Genomic DNA, 24867 nt, shown 5'->3' with positions numbered 1-24867 from the left:
TCCAAGTCCTCAGAACTGTCAGGCAGATCTGTTAACCAGTTGTTCACCGTATAGCCTGTTTTAATCCCACGTTTAATATTTTGTTTTGATATTATATTCCAGAGCTGAACTTGCCAAAAACTCGAACAAGTGTATATCATAATGTGTAAATATACCAACGTGTTCAAATGTGGGAAGATAACAGACAAATTCATCTAATGTATGCAAGTTTAAGTGACAGCTGTTGGTCAGATATAACAAAATTTAAAAACAAAGCAAAGTGTGATTTTAGTGTAGAAATATCAGTATTAGCCAAGTGTGGTTTTAGTGAAGCTCAAATATCCTAAATTTAAATAACTAAATAAAACTCTACAAATCCGTCTGTTGATTACAGTTTCCTTAAAATTTTAAATGTGTAGTGGGGTTATGGCTTCCACCAACCTCCATGACATTGTTCAAGAAGAAAGGTAAACGTTTTCACATGCCTCAGGACACATGATGATGTAGTACCTATATAGACAAAGGTGACCAAACAAAATAACGTGTGTAAATGCACGTACTGTATTCCAAATACTCTACTGCATTAAGATTGTAGTTTTATCTCCACAGACGCAATTGCGAAACCGTAAATTTAAAAATTCCGACATTATTGATCACGGGAACGCATCACTGTCGAGTGTCTGAGTTTGGTTTATTCAGCGTCCTCCTCGTTACTATGGTGATATGCCTTGCCCCACAGTACTCGTTGGCATGTGAAGATTACTATTATGGCCTCGATGGATTTACCTGCGACCTATTACGGCAAAGTTGACAAAAGAAACCCGGTCATTGTATCTTTTGAGCGAGACATTAACTCGTTTATGACCGTGATGAAACGAGTGGCGTCGTCGACCTGCCAGGACAACGTCTCTTATTTTAAAGGGTAAACTAGCTTGTTAGGTAACCGGCACGGCGTTATTTATTAATTGATGTTTTAAAATTCACATCACTATGCTTTGGAGCAATGTTTTACTTATTCGAAACAAAGTTATTAATATTATAAACAAAAACAAAAAAATATATTTATTTTTTTTGCTCGTTTTGGTACCTATGAGTCGTATCAACGACTCGTGAGTCTTGTAATTTTCTTGTAATGGGAGCAACTTGAAATATATGCTTTGAGGATTTATTTTAGGTGATGTACTATCCCAATACATGATACACAACTTTCATCTGTCCATCAATTTTCTGAATTTATGGAACAGATAATTACAAACAAGCTGGGAGGATTACTTTGGAAATGTAGTTGATTACAATTACAAGTAACCCTGTTGAAAATGTAAACGTGTAAATGTAAATTTCAATTACTTTCTCAACGTAATATAACTAATTACATTTGATTACATTTTCATTTTTGTATTTTTCCTTGAAAAGGGTGGATTAATTGTTAATTGTTTTGGAATTAACCACATATTTGTTCTTTATACAAATAAACTGACAACAAAACATGATGAAATGTAAATACATAATTAAAAATGTGGAAGAGATGATACCATGTTGACCAAATGACAAATAATAATAATAATGCATTACACTTACATATCGCTTTTCTAGACACTCGCACTTTAAAATGTCATGCATTATTCATTCACTCCTCGGTCACACCATGGTGGTGGTAAGCTTCATTAATTGTAACAACCCAGATAAGTGAATGTTCCATATATCAAGATAAAAGTGTTCAAAATTGTAACTATGAGGCTAACCTTTTCAAAATCTCAGACAAACTAATAGATTGCACAGCAAGGTGGTGCTCCGAGGTCATATTTGGAAAAATATGTCATGTTTGAAAATACAGCAGAATGGCTGTGCCAATCACAAGTGTGGGCTTTAGAAAGATGAAGCCAAATGAAAAATAAATAGCTTTTACAGCTCTTTTTCAAATGTAACTAAAAGTGTAATGATGGAAATTTTCAAAAGCAACTTTCATTTAATTACACATTTTCTTCCAGTACTGTTATGGAACACAATTACAACAATTCTGTCATTAAATTACATAATCACATTACACGTCATTAGTAACACCCCAATAAGGGAGTGAAACTGTCATAATGAGGTGCCCTGTTACCACTGTCATCATGGTGTTGAGTGTTTTGTTTTAAATAACTTTGGAAGGATTACACTGCTGGCTGAGATCTGGCGAAACTTCAAACCACGTCTGCCTTTTAAATTGTACCAGGAGCGCATGTTACAGATTGGAGATTTCCTCACTGGATTGAAGGTAATTGTCAAATTGTCTGTATTTGAGACAGTTTATTTGTTAATCTTATTTTCAATTATTTGTCTCTTGTTCACGCAGTTGTACCAGACGGCTCTGTCGCAAGGCTACAGTCTGCACCTGCTTCAGTTCTGCTCAACTAGTATAAGTGACATTACAGATGTTGACCACTTTGTCAACTGCTTTTTTCCAGACGGTTTTGACACAGACCAAGATGTCTTTATCATGAAGGTATTTTCTTGTTGTATTTTGTTCATTTGTCTTCCTTGCCACTACAAATGTTGTCATGCAAAGTCATTGCTGATAATCGTATTATTTTTGTGTCCTGGTCTGTGTGTGCATGTAGGTTCGCTCAATGCTGGGCTGTGCGCTGTGTATATTTGAGTTGGAGAAAAGGCCCATGGTCCTCAGCCAGAAGGGGCTTTCGAAACTGCTGCATGTGCTGAACTTTATCAGGATAATGATGCAGGCTTTTCAGCAGAACAAGCACCTCTGCTGGATTATTTATAATGGTTGACTATTTCAATTTTCTTAATATATGTCCAGCATGTTTTTTTTTTTGGTGAGACAGATTAGGCCAAAACTTATATTTTCTTTTCCATACTTGCCTTTTCCAGGTACGTTGCACATCTTCAAAATGTGTAGTTACCTGATGGCGTTGAATCATAGTGCAAAGGTATGCTGATTTCAGATACGTCAAATCCTTAAAACCCTCCTTTCACCTCAAGCAGCATGTTGCGATATAATTGGAAATCCATTTTAATCATTGTTTTCCTTTTGTGATCCCTTCAAGGCGTTGGAGTACCTTCTGTGGGCGAGCCTCTCTTTAGAGTCAACCATGCCTGTCATGACTGTTAAACATCTGCCATGGCTTGTGAAACTCTACTGTGCTGTCTGTCACTGTTACTATGACAACCAAGCTTCCCTACAGGCAGAGGTGAACCCTACTTGTCACTCTGTTCAGACACCTAAATGACGACAACTCCGGTCCAACGTGGCCTTAAGCCTAAACTATCTTCATTTGTGCTAAAATTCAGTAAAAAGGAATGTCTATCAAGAGCAATTCTTTGAATTTTATATTTTTATGTTTTTGAACGCTTACAGGAATTTGCCCGGAGAGCACTTGGAAAAATCAATGACCTTGCAGAGCAGGAGAAGGATAAGGAGAATACTGGTCCTTCAAACAAAGCGACTCAAAGGGCCTTCAGAGAAGCCTCCATCAAGGCATTAAACTACTTGAATATTTTGTTAATACTATAATGTCATACTTCTTTGCTACAATAATATCCTTCAATATCAGTAGGCATTTAAAGGATGAGAAAGGCAAATCATGATGCATATCATTTTACTATTTTAACTACCACCTTTAGTTTTCGTTCCAAACACATAATGATTTATTTTCAGTTAACTGGTTTATTTTAAACAAAAATGTTTTTCTTCCAGCTGGCTGCCATGATGTTCAAGCGGGCTGTGTTTGAGACCAGGAGGAAACCCAAACACATGATTACAATCAAGAGCAAAACTACTCTAAAGGACTTTCCGAATGTAAAGAAAAGCTAATAAAAGCAATTCTAAATGCGCTCTATAGAATACTGCTGATTTAAAATCAATATTCAGCAAGGAGACTATTCGTGTTGTTGAGTTTACAATTTACATTGTTGCGTTGATGCTGAAATTTGACGGTAAATTTGATAGCCCAGCTATTAAAAGCCAATCTTCATTTTAGTTAATTCCCATAAACTACCATTAGCTCCCATTGAAAGATTCCAACATTGAAAATTGCCAAAATTTTGCAAACCTAATTGCCGATGTAAATGTTGACAATAAATAGTCGTTCTTGTTTTTCCAGTTTTTGACTTCTTCTTTTCACTATTTCACCAATAGGGCAACAAAGCGCCATGATAAAGACATTTAAATGTCATAGATTTGTTTTTGTTTGGCATTGTCAATTTTAAAGAACTAAAGTGATCTAAATGTGCTATAGATACCGTGGCCTCGTAATGCCACAGAGCGAATGCTGATGGGCCTCTTTGACAGCAGTGCAGCACAATTCTTGGGCGTTTGTGAAGCACTGTGGGACAGCTCCATGCGCCCGCTGCAGGCAAGGCTGCCGGAAGAGCTGGAGCTGCAGGAGGTGGTCCTGGAACTCTTCGCCTCTGGCATCAGTATATTATCTGGTTAGTAAAACGAACAATTAAAAGCACAGGCCATAAAGAGAAAATGTTGCTGGTGAGATTGCAACTGGAATTTCTATTTTATCAAGGAGTGGCTACGACCTGTGATCAGAAACGTCAAGAACAGTCTTCTGTACCTCTCAGTGCACTGTCCACAACATCAACTCTGATGGAATTAGCTACTGCAGGTAATTTATTATTATCATTATCTGTCCATTTTTATTCATTTTCTACAGCCTGTGATCAGTTTCATGAGTGTGTTGTGATGTGTCATCTTACTACAGGAGAACACAAAGTGCCTGTCACTACCGCCGTCAGGTTCATTAAGTTAATGATTCAGTACAAGCAACCGGACGCTTTCGCCGAACATTCACGATTGATGCTGCAGATTTTGACTGTGAGCTCTTCTTTGCTTGTCCTGTTTTGTGGAAAAGTAGAGGAAAATCATGTTATGAATGTCTTAAAGGATGCTGTCTGTGTATGTCAGATTGTGGAAGGGCCTGCATTCAGGAAGTCAGAATACGAGCTCGCCTTGATCAATGGTTTCAGCACGCTGAAATCCTCCCATAGAAGGCGCCTGAGAGAGGACTTAACTGGTAGTAGAAGTGATTACTAGTGCAGTGTTTCCCAACATTTAATGAGCAAATCTCACAGCACACCATCAAACAAAAATATCAAAAAATATATTATTTATGGGCCATTTCACCAAATTGCTGCCATTTGCTTCTGCAAAATTAACTGTAAAATACATTGTTTTATTAAGCCAAGTGTCCTGCAAATTTATCACATTGCTGTCCACACGTTCTAAAATTAAGCTTTAAAATGAAATACCTGCATGAGAAATATTGTTTTGTTTGCACATTTGTGTTACGCCTTATCCCAACAATACTTTAAAATTATTTTCCTTTGGTTTATTCTTAAAGTGCACAATTCAGTCGTGTTCCCACGTTTTTACTCAATCCTGTTACGCTAACACGTTAACCCTTTTGAAAAATTTGGATTATTGCATAATTCAAATGGTCCACAGGAAGTTGCCTCATATGCAGCTCCTCTGCAGATCATGGGAAGGCCAAAAGTAAGGTGACTCATATATTTTTCTTTATATTTAATGATATTTTAACTATAACTGGAGGGGTTTAAATCTCAACTCAGTTCGGTTTCCTAAAGGATATTTTTTAAATTTTATTTTCTCATTTTCAACATATATCTTTGGTTGAATCTCTGTAATTTGCTTAATGTCAACACACTATTAGCATTACTTTGACTCCTGTTATTTAAATGATTAGATTCAGTACAATAAAATCATGACAAGAATATAAAGTTGTATCAGATGGGCAATTACACGTTTTGAGTAGTTCAATTATCAGAGTTAGAGTTGATAAAAGACAACAGTGTCAATTTATTTTGAGAGTCACAACAAGCTAATGGCACCTATAGGACGGAATGGCCCTCATGCTGAAATAATGATGACGTGTGATGGTAGTGTTTTTTTTTTTTTTATTTGCTCTGCCTGTCACTATATGCCGCTGGCATAGACAGGTGAACGAAAACATTTTTGAACCGAAGTTAAATTGGATAATTTTCTTCAGCACATCTGATCATCACTCACAAAACACAAGTGGCTGGTAATCACTGATGTCGTGTATGCCTCCATGTGAGCTTCCATCACGAGCAAAATTATGTTTTTATAGCAAACCCATATCTGATGATTGAGTTGTATTCAAATCACAACATGGCCTTGTTCATCAATGTTTTCGACAGACAGGTACAGGGGGTCACTCGATTGCATCATTGGCCTGACAGAGACTCTGCATAAGGCAGTTTGTGAGTCTGTTCCTGTAAGTTTACATTACACTATATCCGTGTTTATATTACATTATATCAATGTTGTGTTTTTAGGCAGCTTATAAAAAACATGACATTCAGCTATAGATTATGGAGATGAACCTGATATGTTACATGTATATGTGGGATGTAGGACTTTCAAAGTCTTCAGACAAAGAGCATGGATGTGTGCATGTATTGTTTTATAGGAGGCGCAGCCAGATGTAGAACTAGTTTGGGATGTTTTACTCTTTCTGTGGGGGAAGCTAAAGCTGGTGATTCTGATGGATCAGATAAAAAACCCAGAATTCACACAGGAACACGACAAGGTAAAACATGAACTGTAAGAGTGTTTTTAAACAGTTGCCATCTAATACATTTTTAATTGGTGCATGCTGCTATTTCTCCCTTTGCCCGTACAGTGGGCGTGGTGCCTATCCATGCAGTGTGAGGTGGCCTTTGCCTGTGACCTGGCAACAGTTGACTGCATAAAGACAGCAGAGATGATCCACAGCTTGGTCTTATTGCTCGAGAGTGCGGCTGATCGCAGTAAGCATAGTGATCACACTGCTTTTGTTCTAAAACATGTTGCAGATCTTCCTCGCTACCAGATGAGAAAGAGACTGTCATTTATACATTTATTAGATGTTTGAATTTTTAAAACCTGTGTTTGTTCTCCATAGTTCCACCTAAAGTCAAAGCTGGTAGTGGAAAGAAATATTGCTTCACTCTGCTTAAGGTATGTGAACTGCATTTTGCATAGATTTTAATCAACAGTTCATAATAAATTAGAGAGGAACCTTGGGATACGAATTTAATTTGTTCCGTGAACCCATTCTCAAACTGAAACGTTCGCAAACCGAGGTAAGGTTCCCATTGAAATGAATGGAAATGCAATTAATTAATCCACTCCAGTTGCAGACCAATGTTATATTTACCTTATTTGGATCACTGTGTGGTTGAAATTAATACTATGCAATATAAAGATAGGTGAAAACACAATTTCACAATGATGAAATAACAGTTGGTTTGCTTGCAAATCACTATGCAGTGTCTTAGCCCTTTTGTGTACAGTCATGTTTACAGTATGTTCACTGTTGTCACTGCTAGCCCAAAATGGCCACCACCACCCACATTTCAGAGCAGCTTTTACGTTGCATTGTGGGAGGTGGTGGCCATTTTAGTCAAAAAGTACGAGACAATCATGCAGACTAATTACAGTATTAGTAGAATATTACGTATTCTTGTATTACGGTAATTGGGTCAGTCAGATGCCTTTATATTAGTCATTTTTCATAGATTGTAAATTCAATAAAAATAAATGTAATATTATCGGTCTACATGTGTTGCTCCACCGGTTGTGTTTAAATATCCGTTGCCTTTAAAACCCGGACTATCGATGGTTTGCATGCAATGGTGTTTTGCATTGTTTGTTAGAATTAAGCTACGCGGACTTTCCTAAGGCAAAGCTACGTATGTGGTTGTTTTAAATACACGTGAAATTCTCTTAGTTTGATGTATAGTTTGACAGTAAACCAAATGGGATTGGTATTAAACAGCTTGAAGCCTCTTTTTTGATGAATTGGTCAATATTTGACCAGCTGATACTTATTGTGAAGTGAGTTGAACTGAATTGACTGCCACCATACATCGCTCGTATCTCAAGTTTGCGTTCTAAAGTTAAAGCAAAAAATCGTCCGAATGACGAGTGGTATATCAAACAGATGTAAGTTGGGTCACTTGTATCTGAAGGCACCAGAGTATAAGCAACTGTGGATTTTTGTTTGTTTGCAGGGGTCACGTAAAGAGCTTCTTCAGAAGGTGTGCATGGTAGTTGAGAAGGGTTTTGAGGCTCTGGTCAAGCGTGTGGTCACACTGATGCCCCAAGATGGCTCAGCGCCCCCTGACATTACTTACCTGCTGGTACGTACTGTCCGTAGGAGATTTCTGTATTTCTGTAAATGTTCCTATCTTCCTGTTTGGGTCCTGTGATTGTCCTCTCGTGCTCTCTGAAGAGGCAAGATGGAAACGGAGAGACTGAAATAACTGAGAAGCAAAAGGAAGAAATAGAGTCAGATGTTAAAAGGGATCGATCTAATCAGTCTACACATACAGCTATGCTTGCGATAGACATTCTTCTTGAACTGGACATCATCCACCATCGGGCATCTCTCAAGTTAATGCAGCTAAATGCAGGCGAGCCTCTTACGCGACAGTGCTCAATAACTAAAGCAGTTTCAGATGTTAATAGTGTTTAATGTCTCCAGTGACAGAGTCTGATCTCTTGGACAAGATCAAGAAGAACAAAGTGTCCAAAGCACTTTTTCTGATCCAGAAGGCCTTGCTTTTGTATGATGGATCGAAGTCAAATGAGTCCAGTGTGACCAGGAATCTACTAGAGGTTGTATGCAAAAAATATTTCTGTACTACTCACAAAATGTATATATTATACTTTATATTCGGCTTTTGGGTAAAATGTCAGTACAAACCTAAAATTCACGAGAACCTTTCCAGGTGTACTTAATTTTACCTTCTCTACTTTCTGTCCAATTTTCCATGTTTGAGTGCTTTTTGCAAAACTTCCAACCATCCATTTTCTGAGCCGCTTCTCCTCACTGGGGTCGCGGGCGTGCTGGAGCCTATCCCAGCAATCATCGGGCAGGAGGCGGGGTACACCCTGAACTGGTTGCCAGCCAATCGCAGGGCACATACAAACAAACAAGCATTCACACTCACATTCACATCTACGGGCAATTTAGAGTCTCCAATTAATGCGTGTTTTTGGGATGTGGGAGGAAGAAAACCCATGCAGGCAAGGGGAGAGCATGCAAACTCCACACAGGCGGGGCCGGGGATTGAACCCAGGTCCTCAGAACTGTGAGGCCAACGCTCTAACCAGTCCACCACCGTGCCGCCTTGCAAAACTTGCTTTTCTCTAAAAAAGAGCTGAATGGAGCAATTCGTTTTATATATGAATCGATCAACAAATGTCCTGGTTTACATATATTTGGTATTTAAACACTCCTCTTTGTGACACTGTTCACATTTGGTCATCATGAGACCAATACAGCAACTAACAATTTATCAACAAACAGTACCTGAGCATTGCGATGCTTCAAACAGGATGTTTTCGACAGAGCATTATCAGTGAACGCAACAGACAATCAGAGCGACTGGAAGTGTCACAGAAAGGCATAGAAGTGCAAGTCCTTTGAAATGTATCGGTTGATTCAATGATCAAACATGACATTAAATTTTGACATTCATCCCCTTATTAGAGCTAAACAGTTGTGTGAAAAATACTGATGTATTGAACAGTTGAACATGTCAATGCAAAGTTTAGAAAAGGTCAAATTAAGTTCACCTGTAAAGGTTGTAGTGCATGTTAGGTTAAAAAAAAAAGAAAGTTTTTAAAGTCCTGTATATAATTTAGATGCCATGAATAAGCATTAATTTCACTCTGCTTACTGATATTTACTAATAAACAATAAATATCTCATTCTTATCACTTTCACCAGGAAGCATGTGTTTTAATCGAGAAGGCAGCAATAGAAGAGAGAAAACTGTACATCGCCAACAACCCAAAGTTTGCACTTGAAAATAAAGGCAAAGTAATGAAGGAAGAAAAGGAAATCCCTCCACTTCGTCCCGTCCTAATCTCACGCACTAACCGCTCCTTAACCTTTGCTCCTGCTCCGTACCACATGAAGGAACAAGTGAGGTTTGTGACGTTATCGATCGCATGAGCAAGACATGTGTCACAATTCATTTCCTCCCTACATCAATCAAGGTGTGCTGGTACCAACTGTGTGGACGTCCAGCTGAGGGTATCGACCTGAAAGTCCGCCTCGGAGACTGCAGCCTGGCAGGAACTGGGAATTTGGTATGGTTTCGATTCAAAATGTTGTCATCTAAGACTTGATACGTTCACATGTTAAAAAGACAAACGGTTTGCAGGTACCAGCAATTTGTGGTGAGTGGCAGCTGAAGGTGGAGCGGCTGGAACCGAACCAGAAGTATGTTTTTGCCATCGCGGCATACACCTGCCAAGGGAAGTTACTGGGCAACGCCATTGGCGCGTCGACCTTCCCACTGATGACTTCCATGCCGCAGTCATTGCTTTCCTCGTGGGCTCACTTGGCACAGGTACACTGCTTTCATGGGGAGTTTCACACGTGCACATATTGTGTTGTAGAATTGTCTTATCATGAAACGATGAAAGTAACTTTTTTTGCGTCTTCTCAGGTAGCATATCAAACCAAACAGTTTGACATTGCAAAGAGAGCCTGCAAGGAATTATGGAGCCATTTTACCCTTCCTGACAGTGGGCCTGACAGACCACCGGATAGACTTGCTTCAACAGCGTGAGGAGCTCATAACTACTATGTAAAGTTTGCTCTTTGCTTATCTCATTCTTCTCTATTCTCATTAAAGGCTCCATATGAAGTATCTGCAATGCTCGTCTCCACTCCTGTGTCAGCTCTTCCTCACGTCCATCTTCATTGAGACAGACATCAACATCCAGCAGCAATCACTCCTCTGTGACTCGGGCAGCATTTGTGGACTCTTTGTCTGGAAACAGGTGTGTACTTTATATTTCCTGGGGTCATTGACTCCAACGTAAGAAATCTAATCAGTATTAGCAGTGAAAAAGTCATTATTTATTTGAAGAAATCTAATATTCTGTTCACCCCACACGGATTTAAATACACAATATTTTCATGTGTAATGTATACAGGAAGCCAGACTAGCTGAATGTGAACGATTGCTGGTAGCCATGGACTTGGCTATGTGGCTAAATGACAGCAGTTCTGCTGTTCAAACTGTAGGAAGCTGTTATGGCCTCTTGGTTCCATTCATCTTCCATCAGATCCCTTGCGATCCAGCAATAAAGGTAAAAACATCACTTAGACTCTACCTCCTCTCCCAGTGTAGCATTATTTAAACCAAATTGGTATTGTGTTACATTTTTCAGTTGTTGTCCAAATGCTTAAATGTACTCAAAGAGAACGAAGCTCATCTCAAACAAAAATGGCCCAGAAACACAGTGAAAAGTCTTATGCACATGATTGCCTGCATCACCAACTATCTGTCCAAGGTGTGTATGCATGTGTCTCAGCCCCTGTCAATAAATAATGGTCCTCCATGGCGGCATCATTAAGAGACCACTGGAAATGCAAACAGTGTTTAGTTCTGAATAATGAAGCTGTAATCTGGGATTTTTGAGTTTAGTTTTGACAGTAACTATCCTCTATGGCCAGGCATTGCGTGGACTGAAGGAGCATCAGAAGGCCTCTGTGGTGATAGACTGTGGTCGTGCTCTTCTCCAAGACGTCTTTGAAGCCCAAGAGCGGCTTAATAGACTTGCTCGCAAACATGTGTCGGTAAAGATGAATGCTATTTTTCTGGCCTCTCTGTCTTTCAGACTTCCATCCATCCATCCCTTTTCTGTACCACTTATCCTCACTAGGGCCGCGGGCGTGCTGAACTGGTCGCCAGCCAATCGCAGGGCACATATAAACGAACAACCATTCGCACTCACATACACACCTACAGGCAATTTAGAGTCTTCAATCAACCTACCATGCATGTTTTTGGGATGTGGGAGGACAGTCAGAAAATTGCTATTGCAACATTCATTGAAGCTTCAATTTTCAATCCATTTACTGTGTTATTCTGCATGTGTGTTCTTAGTCAAAGACAGAGGATGCTACTGCAGGAAAGGAAGAAATGAAAACATATGTTCAACTGAAGGTATTGTATGGGAAGTTCAAGGAGGTCATCACAGCTGATGCAGATCCCAACAAAGTCAAAGGTAAAAAACTATATTTAAATTAAAGTATCAAAGTCGAACAATCAAGGTGTTGGAATTTCCCCAAAACTTTTTCCTTAGGAAATAATAATAATTCACTGCTATAATTTGTTCTACTCATAATAATTAAATGCTGTAATTTGTTCTATTCAGATAGATGACATAATAAAACATCTAACTGTTCCAACAACCTTTTAATTCCCATTTTAACATTGGTAACTTTCATTCAGGAATAAAGTTATACAAGAAAGTAATGAAGAATTAATCCCACTATAAAATAAAATATAAATATCAAACGAAAATGAAGTCAAACTACTCGCCCCTTGAAGCTGTCTGACAAACAAGGAATGGCAAGGGAACAAAAAGTAACGTTTGTAGAACGTCAGGTATTGGTGTTTTATCGATATTTCTAGAATTATACCGTGTCTGTGGGCAAGCAAAGAAGCACATCTTGGTATTTGTAGTGATTTGCATAATGAAGATGATGTTTTTTTTGTTTTTTTTTTTACTTTTGAGGCATTATTTACAGAAATGTTTGTTTGAATTCCAAACTACTCAACGTTTGTTTTTGGATTGTCGATTGTATTCTTCACTTTGTAATACATACAAAACGGTCTGCTTAGGAACATATCCATCCATCCATCCATCCATTTTCTGAGCCGCTTCTCCTCACTAGGGTCGCGGGCGTGCTGGAGCCTATCCCAGCTATCATCGGGCAGGAGGCGAACCCGGTCTCAGAACTGTGAGGCAGACACTCTAACCAGTCGTTCACCGTGCCGCTGTAAAGTCAAGACAACAATCAAAAATAATATTTATTTTAGTAAAACTACATACCTAGCAAGAAATCCAAATATGGTTTGACCCCATTGTAACACAGACGCTCTAACCAGTCGTCCACCATGCCGCGCTTAGGAACAGAATTTAATTCAAATAAAAAATAAATACATAAATAAATCACATCACCTCACACTGCATGTCACAAGAATATTCACTACCATATTCAAATAATGTCCACTATGTATGTTTCCATAGAGAGTTCCCCCTCACTGAGTGGTTCTGAGAATTCTGCCACACTGCGTGAGAGGATCTTCACTAGCAAGCTACAGCATGCTTATCGAATCAGTACGTAGCGTGCAACATATTGTGTTTCAAATCGACAATTCCTGAATTCAGCCATGCGTGTCTTGTGTTTTTTCATAGTGATGCAGCTTGGCAACCATTCAAATTTCTTGGAGATTTCAGCATTATTACTTCAGAGAGCCTTGGAAGAAGGACACTTAGATCTTGTGTTACAATGGGGCCAAACCATATTTGGATTTCTTGCCAGGTATGTAGTTTTACTCAAATAAATCATTATATTTGATTGTTGTCTTGACTTTACAGCGGCACGACTGGTTAGAGTGTCTGCCTCACAGTTCTGAGGACCGGGGTTCAATCCCCGGCCCCACCTGTGTGGAGTTTGCATGTTCTCCCCGCGCCTGCGTGGGTTTTCTCCGGGCACTCCAGTTTCCTCTCACATCCCAAAAACATGCATGGTAGGTGAATTGACAACTCTAAATTGCCCGTAGGTGTGAATGTGAGTGCGAATAGTTGTTTGTTTGTATGTGCCCTGCGATTGGCTGGCAACCAGTTCAGGGTGTACCCCGCCTCCTGCCCGAAGATAGCTGGGATAGGCTCCGACACTTGTGAGGATAAGCAGCTCAGAAAATGGATGGATGGATTGACTTTACACTAAATATACATTGTAGAGATTTTGCTCATGTTGATAATGACATAACAGTTTGCAAATGGTTCTGTCTCTGCCAGGAGAGATGACGAAATGATTATGTCTGCCAAATGTTTGGAGAGAAACACTCTGTGTGATAAAGAAACTAATAAGTCCACTGCGACAGAAGGTCAATCATCACAGGTAAAAGTACGCATGGCTACGCATGGCTACGCAATGGGAATACATAGGGGCATATATGGCCCACGCAGGCGGTGTTTTCCTTCAAACTCAGGTCCTCAACCAGAGGCCGGGGAGCCATTGGCAGCCATAAATGCCCACCTGGCCATGCAACAGCTGAGCAACCAATTGTCCCATTACTTTTGGTACCTGAAACAAATGTGAGGCACATACAAACTGTTGCGAGTCCTACACCGTTCACCTGATTTTGATGTAAATACCCTCAAATTGAAGCAGTTAAAGGATATCTTGTTTGTTCCATTGCAAATCCATTGTGGTGGTATTTAGAGCCAAAAAGATGAGAATTGTATTGATGTTCCAATATTTATGGACCTGACTGTGTGTATATACATATAAAAAAAACTAATGAATAAATGAATTATTAAATAGATGTCTTTTATTGCAGAAGACAACAAAAAAGTCTCCAAAGAAACGGAAGAAACTTAGACGTGGTGCCATTCTGACAGCGAGAACTGTCAGGTAGACAATATACATATACAGTAGGTGTGCGTAAGACGTGTAAAACTGTGTTGACGTAATCTCGATGGCATATGCTCTCTTCATTGCGCAGGGAGTTGAAGGCTGTAGAGCGTCTGCTGAGTTCAATGAATACTGTTGTGGAACGGCACTCGAGGCGGCTTCAGCTGAGAAGGAGGTGCTCAGAGGAGAGAGTGTGGAGGTCTCAGATCAATTACAGCATCGCTCAGGCACATCTTTCATTATTCGAAAAGGACCTATACCCATTGCATGAAGGATCCCTGCAATCCAGGTTCACACATACCTCATACAAGCACCACTTACTTCCCATTACCACATATTGCTAACCAGTTTATAATCTCAGTACCTCTGTAACAATGACATTCAAAGATGACTATTATTGTACTCCACAGGCTTCAATATATATATGCATATATTATTAATTTCTCCACAAGTTAAAGCCAATTACTCTCTAATTGCGCTTTCATCATTGGAATGTATGAAACAGTGCAGAGGATGAGGTATACATTGTGGTTCTACAAGCATACAAGTGTTATAGTATAACTTTGTAAATGCTGATTATTTTATGCAGCTCTTGTATTGTATCTCATTGCATTGTGCGGGTACAGACAAAATTATGTTCTGTATGTTTCAGATACAGCCACTTGAAGCCCTCGATCTTCTTTCTGGCCAACTCTGGTGTGCTTGTGAAGAGGAACTTACAGGAACAGCAAGCCACCATATGCGAAGTTAGTTCAGAGAGAGACTCGTCACACTCTGATCTGTCCGATGATGCTTCCAGCAAAGATTGTGAGAAAAATGGTAGGTAAGCTGACACAATGAAAAAAAAAAGTGAAAAAGTGAAAACATTGCCTCTGTTTTTTTCCAGTAGAGGATAGTTCTGACAGTGACGAAAGTTGTGAGGAGGCAGAACGCCACCCTCAAAAGCCTGAGCTGCTGAAAAACATGCCGTTGGACTCACTGGAGAAAGCTGCTTTACATCTACGCAGGGCCATGGTACAGTTTGTTAACATAGACAAGGGGTGGGCACATTTGGTTTTTAAAATAGACACATGGGCCAGGTCACTTATATATGAGGTTAAAAAAAGAATACAATCCATCCATCCATTTTCCATACCACTTATCCTCATTAGGGTTGCACGTGTGCTGGAGCCTGTCCCAGCTGACTCTGGGCGAGAGGCGGGGTACACCCTGAACTCGTCGCCAGCCAATCACAGAGCACATAGAAACAAACAAACATTCATCACTAGGGGCAATTTAGAGTCTTCAATCAACCTACCATGCATGTTTGTGGGATGTGGGAGGAAACCGGAGTACCCGGAGAAAACCCACGCAGGCACGGGGAAAACATGCAAACTCCACACAGCCAAGTCGGATTGGAACCCAGGTCCTCCGAGCTGTGAGGCAGATGTGTTAACCAGTGGTAATTGATGTACGAATGATTCAATAAAATAAAGTAAATATTCATGTATTTTACTAATATTTTTGTATTTCATGCAAAATTGTTTGTTTTAAAATAATAAAATATTAATAATGTATGAGCTTGTTAAAACGAATTAAGCAAATTTTTTTATGATTTTACAAATGTCATTTTAATAATAAAATAATAAATGCTATTTTTCTTATGTATGATTAATTTCATTATAATGAACTATTACTAATATTGTTGTAATTTATGTAAATGTTTTCATAATAAAACTAATGTTTGCTCAGTTGTTTTAATTTGTATTATTTGTTGTAAATGTAATTAACCAATTATTTAAATAAGAAAATATTTTACCAATATTTTGGTGATTTTTGATTTGCAAATAATCAATTAAATAGCTATTTAATCAGTTAAAAAAATTAATAAATACATTTGAAGTGAATTTTAGAAGGTAGGATGGCTGCATTAATTCAACAATTATTACAGGACTCTTGACAATGTAAATGTTCAGTGGGCCAGACTCAAGAACAAATCAGGCTGTATATGGCCACACTTTTCCTACCTCGGACATAGCTGCATCAATTACAAATTGGATTCACGTACTGTGTTACAATTTTTTTGTGGTATGTATTGCATTTTTTATCTTCTTCTTCAGGTATTAGCCCACCGCGGAGGTCACTGGACGAATTTGCAGAAAGTCTGTCACACTGTGTGGGAAGAAAGCAACAGAATTATTGCATTAGAACAGACAGCTTCTCAGCTTCAACCTCCCTTCCTGGTTACATCAGATGAGTTGCACAACACCTTCACCCCTCTATTAGTGCTTGCAACAGATCTTATCATGGACATGCTAAGCAGACTGGGAGTAAGTCACATACACAATAATACATACACGTTGCCGTCTGTTCTAAACAGTAAAGCACAACCATTAGCATAGTCCATTTTGTTTCGTCCAGTTTTAACCACCTCTTTGTTATCACCTTAAGATGTGGCGTTTGTACGACAGCGTGACTGAGGAGGAGCAAGAGTTCAGTCTCTGTTTCTCAGCACCACTGGATGACTGCACCCAAGTGGACATGCGTTTTGTCCACAATTTGGTGTTGCGCACTCTGGAGCTGCTCCATGACAATGGCAAATGGGAACGCCTGGCACATTTTGCCTTAATTTTCAACTCATACACCCGGTAAATGTGAATGTAATGATCAGGTTTTAAGCACAACATGAGGAGAGCTGTGTCGGAAATGTGCTGAACAAAATATTATGCTTTTTTGATATTTTATTTAGACAAATGTGCATCATATGCAGGTATGTTTGTAGTTTGACCTTTTATTTGGCTAAATAAAGAAACACAAATTTTAGAAGCACCTCTCTGTATGACAATCCACCGGGGGATTTGTAAAAGCAGCTCTTGTATTGGCTTTATTATGCCAGTGGCCAGTAAGCATATATTTGGCTGGTAATATGAGTGGCATGGTAAAAACATGGATACTGTACTGTATAACATGCTGCAATCAATAATAACAATAAATGTGAACGTGGCCTGTGTCATCCTAGTGAACGATACGCCTTGACAGTAACTCCCCTCTTGGCCCTCGCCCAGAGAAAGCTCCTTGAAAGGATTCGGACTAATGGAGGTTCAAAAGTCCCACAACCACACCATGTCAAGACTCGGTGGACCACTGGAAAGGAGGTAGCACATTAGAGTATCATCATTCAGGAAATTATTCTCCTGCATTTCAAAGCATCCTGTTCTGTGTGTCTATTTGTCCCTTTTGTGTTTTAGGTAACATACAAGAGTTATGCAGGGTGCCAGCTGTTCAGTGGGTGGGTTCCTCAGTCTACCCACCAGTCATCAAGCTCCGTAGTGAAGATCACGCTGACTGAAGAAACTGAGCTCATAGGTTAGAATACCAACTGTAGCTACATGCATGTTTTTATTATGGGAGTCATGTTTTTGTGTTTTGTGTGTCATTAAGATGCAGAAATGAAGCGCTCCCAGCTCCTTGTGTGTGTTCCTCTAGATGTGGCGAACACATTGCACTTTTACCGTCAAGCCGTTGAAAGAATACCGCATTGTCTCCAAGTGTTCCGCTATTGCCGATCATTACTGCTGCTGCTACTGGCTCATACGCAACCGGGTTTTGAAACTGAGCAGTGCTGTGAGATCACATCAGACCTGATTGACTTCAATCCCATACTTATGACCACACCAAACATCCAGCCTTGGGACCTGATTAATAAAGACTACGTCACTCCGGACACTCTCTACAATCTCCCCGTCAGCCCTGACTGCATGCCCAGAATCATCTCTACGTACTTTGCATCCACAGGCAAGAGAACAAAATACATGACAAGTACAAAGGCTGCAGATAACTTACAGATACTTTTCAGAAAACTAATTTAAGATGACGGTGTTTAGCAGTTATAGGCTTCATATGTGGTACCTGGGCCAGAAGCAGAGACTTAATCAACTTAATCCACCTCTTAATACCAACACTATATATAGCATTGCAATAATAGAAACCATCAATACTATATGAAAACGTAATGTAACAGCACACAACTGTATTACATACTGTAACTCGACATCTTCTGGAGGAGTTCAGAATAAATTTGTATCTAATAGGATGAGAAAAACATCCATCCATCCATCCATTTTCTGAGCCGCTTCTCCTCACTAGGGTAGCGGGCGTGCTGGAGCCTATCCCAGCTATCATCGGGCAGGAGGCGGGGTACACCCTGAACTGGTTGCCAGCCAATCGCAGGGCACATAGAAACAAACAAACAATTAATGCATGTTTTTGGGATGTGGGAGGAAACTGCAGTGCCCGGAGAAAACCACGCAGGCACGGGGAGAACATGCAAACTCCACACAGGTGGGGCCGGGGATTGAACCCCGGTCCTCAGAACTGTGAGGCAGACACTCTAACCAGTCGTGTCGCTGTAAAGGCAAGACAACAATCTAAAATAATTAATTATTTGAGTAAAACTACATACCTGGCAAGAAATCCAAATATGGTTTTACCCCATTGTAACACAAGATCTAGGTGTCCTTCTTCCAAGGCTCTCTGAAGTAATTATGCTGAAATCTCCAAGAAAAAAAGAGAAAACCCACACAGGCGGAGGGAGAACATGCAAACTCCACACAGGTGGGGCCAGGGATTGAACCCCAGTCCTCAGAACTGTGAGGCAGACGTGCTAAGCAGTCACCCACCGCCTGCGTGGGTTTTCTCCGGGCACTTCGGTTTCCTCCCACATCCCAAAAACATTCATTAATTGGAGATTCTAAATTGCCCGTAGGTGTGAATGTGTGTGCGGATGGTTGTTTGTTTGTATGTGCCCTGCGATTGGCTGGCAACCAGTTCAGGGTGTACCCTGCCTCCTGCCCGATGACAGCTGGCATGGGCTCCAGCACGCCCGCGACCCTAGTGAAGAGAAGCGGCTCAGAAAATGGATGGATGGATAAATTGTAAATGGAGGTCGGTGCTTTCTGTATTGTTTAGGCCAGCAGAGAAAGCCTTGCAGGCCCTGACATTCCGTGTTCAGTTTCGGCATCAGGCAAATTTGAGATGTGAAATATTTATTTTCCTTACTTACAGAATATCTCCAGACCAACAACCAAGAATTCCTCAGTGTATTTGCTCTGCATGAAATGGGAAACCTGCATTTCTATGACTTAAACACACGGTCAGAAATCTATTTTCTCTCCAGTCTGTAAATGTGTGCATGCTGAAACAAGTCTTTTCATTTTAAGCCTCGTCTATGCAATTACACAGCCCAAACTAGGTTAAAGAGGTTGCCAGCTTTCATTATTGTCCTGGATTTTTTTTCTTCCTGTTTTTCTTTTTCCCTACAGAATGGCACATTCTTGCTGGAGTAAAGCTGTAGATGCTGCCTTACACAGCACAGCGGTGATCGATAAATGGGATTGGGTGTCATTTGGGGGTGGCACTCTGCAACAAACGCTGAGACAGGCTGGCATTTGGGGATGTCTCCAGGCAGCTGTGATCACTGCTAAAATTGCACAGTGGGTTCTAGTGAGATTTATTAAAATGATTTTGGTTTTTTTGTACTTGTTGACAACATGAGCCTTTGACACTTCAGCTATTTGTATCAGGTATATTCTAACTTCAGATATCAGCCAAAGGACCAAGTGCTGTCTCTTGTCAGCTCACCTTTTTAAGGTAAATTGTTTGGTTGTCCCTCAGTCTCACCACCAAGATTTCAGCTGTATCATTTTTATTTTATTTTTTGTACATATATTCATTCACATTACAGGTGCTCACAAAAAGAAAGGGATTTTCGACTATTGCGTGAAATTTTAGATGAACCTAAAACGCACGATAGCTTTTACAGGTGACCTTAATTTGACATTTTCTAAACTTTTGAATGCACGTCCAACTGTTCATTGTTTCAGTACTTTTTGCACAACTTTCTGTTCTCGAACAAAGAGCTGAACACCAAAATTCATAACAGGTGTTTGATCCATGTATCGACCAATACATTTCTTGGTTCAATTAGAATTGGTATTAAACAGTCCACGTCATCATTTTGCTCACAATTTGACTTCATGAGCCCAAAACAAATACCACCTAACAATTGATCAACAGTACCTTGCCATTGCAAGGCTTCAAATAAGGTGTTTTCAAAGGGCAGTGCCCACTGAGCTTAAGAGTGTCACAGTGTCAGAAGCAGGTTGCAAAAGAGATACAGAGAGAACGGACGAGTCACTGAAAGGCAGTATAAGTCGACATTCTAAGAAATGTATTCGTCAATTCAAAAATCAAACACGTTTTGAATATTTCCGATCAGCAAGTCAGGCAAAAAAGTACTGAAACATTGAGCAATTGGGCATTAAAACGTTGAGAGGTCAAATTAAGTTCACCTTTAAAGGTTCTAATAGATTTTCGGTTCATCCTGAAATTTCAACCGAAAGCTCAATATCCTTAACCTTTTGTGAGAAGTGTATATATATATATTTATATGCGGTATCTCTGATCCCCACCTTCTGTAGTGTGTGCTGTGCTGCTCCCTGGCTCACCCCCTGGATGACCTCCAGTATGCTTCATACAGCATCAGCGATAAACTACTCCCCGGGGTCGACCTTTTCTCAGAACCCCACAGGGCCGACCTCACCGCCACTGTCGCCAGCCTGAACTTCGTCTGCCAATGGCTGTTCATCGCAGGCTACTACATTGCGGTAGACACGCCATTAATGAAAATGCGCAAATATTCTCTGGCGACAACCTTTAACTTCACCTGCACAATGTGATGAGATCCAATATACGAATTATATTTAAAACAATTCTGCCTTTGCAAAGATGATTATTATTGTCAGTTTTGACAATAATTTGTCAGAGAGTTATTTATTTAACAATGTGTATTATCGAGGTAGTAGTTTGCACGAGAACGTACTGCATCCTGCTGAGAAATTCATGACTTTTACAAACCTAACAATCTCATTGAATTGCGTAGGTGTAACTAATAAAGTGTTCAATAAGTGTTTGATTGTAATGTTTTAAATAAAGTTTGCAACTTCAGCTTCTACCCACGCTGGCACTTCATCAGCATCTTGTGGGGACAGTGTGCAGAGACGTTCAACGCAATGTTGAAAGCAGAATACTCAAGGTCAGCATTAGTGTTTTGGTGACCGCTCCCACATGCTATTTACTCTCATGATTCTGGTGGATTTTTGTATGTGTGTTTATTTTGCTGATATTTACTGCAGGTACGCGCTCTCACTGAACTCCACTTCTTCTCTGAGGCCGTAAAGGAAACAGAGCAGCTCTCAAAAGGGGCAGGGATTCTTCTCCCTAATGGACGCTACATCACTCATGAGTCTCGCCAAGTAAACACACACTCACTTTTCTATTGCTGCTTTTTAACTCAAATTTAAGAATATCTCATGGTAGTGTTGTTACTCATGGATTCAATTGTACAGTGTACAACGCCATAAAACATACTTAGATAATGCAATGTGCTCTTTCTGCAGTCAGAACAGTTGTTTTGTAACAACAAGTCCCTCCTGGACAATGTTCAGGTACTCGCTCTGCTCTATTTTGTGTGTTTTGTCATTGTGTCCATGTTCAGTGTATCAGGATTTGTTGTTTTTGCACTCAGTGTAAGGAGTGACTCTTTGATTTTTGTGTTAGGCTTTGGAGGAACTTGTGAGTTGTGAGCTTTCTCCAGAGGTCAGCATGCTTTATGGATCCACATTGAGCCTCCGATTTAACCTTGCACGTGTTCAACTCACCCTGGCCCTCAGTAGCACTGTAAATGGCCCGCCTGAGCCAGGTCCGCAAACATCAATACTGTATATACTTTTCTATATGACATCTTTCAATGTGGATGATACTGTTTAAACTCAGAGCAGCAATATACATATCTGATTAGTGCCAGAGGATGTAGTGAACCCAGAAGAACATGAACAAGTCCCAATGGACTCTGAAGTCTTGGACCAAGAAGAGGAAAAGCCCAAAGTGAGGGGATTTGCTTCCCAGCAGACCCTCACTCTCGAAAAGATCAAGGTATTTATTTTTATTTTGTTCCAATCTTTGCTTAACTTAACTTCCTGTCTTTATCTGTTATCCGTCTCTTCTGCTTTAGTACCTGCTACTAGAAGCAGCTACCCTCTTTTTGGACTCCATATTAGAGAAACTCCCATGTCCCTCCTATAGTGAAATTGAGAACATGGAATTGAAAATAGAGTCAAATCTTCTCAAGGCCAACCTCTACCTGCAGCAAGGACATGTTGCACAAAGGTTCAAGCAAATTTTCATGTTTCATGTTTGTGTGCACATACTACCTATGATATTATGCAAATAATTAGTTTCATATCTTTACATTCTCAGTTCTGAAATGGCAGTTTCATCATTGGCGCTATTGCAGGAATTTAAAGAAGCCATACCAGATTATAAGAAACCAACCTCTGAGTTCCCGCTTACTGAAACTGAAACTGAACAGGTCACATCTGCTCTATATTCGTAACAAAAAATGTCTGGAAAGAAAATAGATTTGTGTGCAAATGTGACAAGAATGGCTGATTTCTTAAAGTATAGTGTGCACTGATGTATGTGGCAAGTTGTGTTCTGTTCTGTCAACAGGGAACTGAACACTGCACACAGCATGGAGACTGCCCCAGAGCAGTTGAGGCCAGTGAGAGGGTCGGAGGTGCTCTGTGGCTACGTTGCCGCATGGCGCTGCTCCGTTGCGTTCTTGTACAGGCCGCCGATGTCACTGTTCCTAATCCAGGTCTGTCTTTGTGGTTTCTTTCTCTCATATTCAGGCTTTTATTCTGAGAGGTTTGTTTAGCAAAAACAAGAATGGGTATTTTACTGATCTTAGCTTTAAAACAAACACAAGGATAGATTGAACACTGTGAAGAAATTAATTTTATTATTTTCACCCTTTTGTGTCTGACTTGAAAAAAACAATGTATACACCAGTCACAAAAACATATATTGTTCTTTCTGGGGAAATTTCAGGATGAATGACATGTGATGTGCATTCAAAGGTTTATTGGAGGTCAAATTAAGTTCACCTGTAAAGGTTCTAGTACATAGGTCCATCCTGAAATTTTGTCCGAAAGCCCAATATCCCTAACTTTTTGTGAGGAGTGTATATTTATAAACGTCTTTTAAAGGTAAGCTTCATGACAAGGCAGCTCAGGTGTTAAAGCAGAGCTTGGAGGACTGTGGTCAATTAGGAGATGTCGACACTCAAGCCCTTTTGTTGGTTGAAGGTTCACAATTAAAATCACGAAGAAGGAGGGGAGATGACGGCTTGTCATTATTGCAGGTACCAACACGAACAACACATCTTGAGAATAGAAAAAAGTCAGACAGTGATGAGCTTCGTATAACATCATATAACATGTTATATAAAAAACTGCAACAAAATGGGAATAAAAGAGATAATTACTTGAATTCGGTATTTAAACCTGAATGCGTAGTTGGTAGATAACCACCACTGTAACTCTAATGCGTGTGAATACTTATAGGAAGCCGTGAGCCTACTGTCAGGACGCACTCGCATGCCACCGGGATCCAGCGTGACTCTAATTAGAGCCACTTTGCGTCTGAGCAGCCTAAAAAGCACACAGAGTGGCAAACTTCGAAATCTGACTCATAAACTTTTGCAAAAACAGGTAGAAACATTACTACACACACACAGTTTGTACATAAACACTGTAGCTAAATCTGTTTTTCTCCTTGTCTTAGCTGTGTGAGTTTGGTGAGAATGTTTTGTTGGATGATGGAAACATTTCTATTTCTCCTCCTGGGCCCAGAAACATTTACCTCCCTTACCTGCCAATGTTAGATCAAACAACTTAGCAAAAAAGGTAAGTACTATATTCAATACTTTTGATGTATAATGACAAAAGTCTTGCAAATGGCTTAACTTGCCCCCATAATGGCAGAATACTACCATCTATAGATACATCTATATGTATTTTTATATTTTAAAAAAAGTGTCTGAACTGTATAAGTGTATATCGGTGTGTGATGCATTCACGTAAAATTCCTTCCAGGCCATATTTTCGATATCGGTGCAGTGACAAAGCCATTCCGGTGCAAGCTGGGACATCTGGAGCATAGAACTTCCAAGTCATATCATGAGTTAATAAAAAATATGACTGGGAGAGCAACCATTTCTGTTAAGAATACAAATAAAAATAAATCAATAAAGATGAATGAGGGACTGTATTTTCTTCTGCCTGCAAAGTAATTCAAGGTCAGGATTTAGAAAGTGAGGAAGACCTAAATAAATACCATACAATGGTAATTCTATGGTGTTGTGTATTTGAACATCCATGTCGTTTAAAAATTATTTTTAAATATTTAAGGGAACAGAAAACAGGTTATTGCAGAAGCATTACAAAAATGTGTGGAAAGATATTTAAATGTATGCTTTGGAAATTTTAAATACTATAGATGCTTCCTTTGTGTATTAATT

At 39.7% G+C, this 24867-nt stretch overlaps 1 protein-coding gene across 1 annotated transcript; it reads left to right on the top strand.

The window, feature by feature from the left end:
- Positions 1-719: 719 nt before the first annotated feature.
- On the top strand, positions 720-24555 carry LOC133415896 (cilia- and flagella-associated protein 54-like). The gene is made up of 56 exons (XM_061702433.1): positions 720-901; positions 2131-2236; positions 2315-2464; positions 2580-2745; positions 2851-2909; positions 3027-3170; positions 3338-3457; positions 3677-3778; positions 4218-4410; positions 4497-4595; positions 4692-4804; positions 4895-5003; positions 6169-6245; positions 6441-6560; positions 6654-6780; positions 6915-6970; positions 8026-8154; positions 8247-8427; positions 8499-8632; positions 9750-9947; positions 10022-10114; positions 10189-10377; positions 10477-10595; positions 10666-10813; positions 10970-11125; positions 11207-11329; positions 11493-11615; positions 11926-12046; positions 13076-13165; positions 13244-13370; positions 13850-13952; positions 14395-14468; positions 14560-14757; positions 15121-15287; positions 15358-15482; positions 16568-16777; positions 16899-17095; positions 17467-17602; positions 17696-17813; positions 17889-18242; positions 19512-19599; positions 19769-19939; positions 20030-20096; positions 20927-21112; positions 21454-21540; positions 21641-21760; positions 21905-21952; positions 22065-22206; positions 22306-22439; positions 22519-22673; positions 22764-22875; positions 23016-23163; positions 23555-23709; positions 23912-24058; positions 24132-24253; positions 24443-24555. Exons 1-55 carry the CDS (start codon positions 747-749, stop codon positions 24243-24245), a joined length of 7383 nt encoding a protein of 2460 aa, XP_061558417.1. The 5' UTR covers positions 720-746; the 3' UTR covers positions 24246-24253; positions 24443-24555.
- The last annotated feature ends 312 nt before the right edge of the window (positions 24556-24867 follow it).

This window comes from Phycodurus eques, chromosome 17 (assembly GCF_024500275.1).
Source record: "Phycodurus eques isolate BA_2022a chromosome 17, UOR_Pequ_1.1, whole genome shotgun sequence".
NCBI classification, from domain to species: domain Eukaryota; kingdom Metazoa; phylum Chordata; class Actinopteri; order Syngnathiformes; family Syngnathidae; genus Phycodurus; species Phycodurus eques.
The sequence above is the reverse complement of the archived record's forward strand: the minus strand, read 5'-3'. Positions and strand labels throughout refer to the sequence as shown.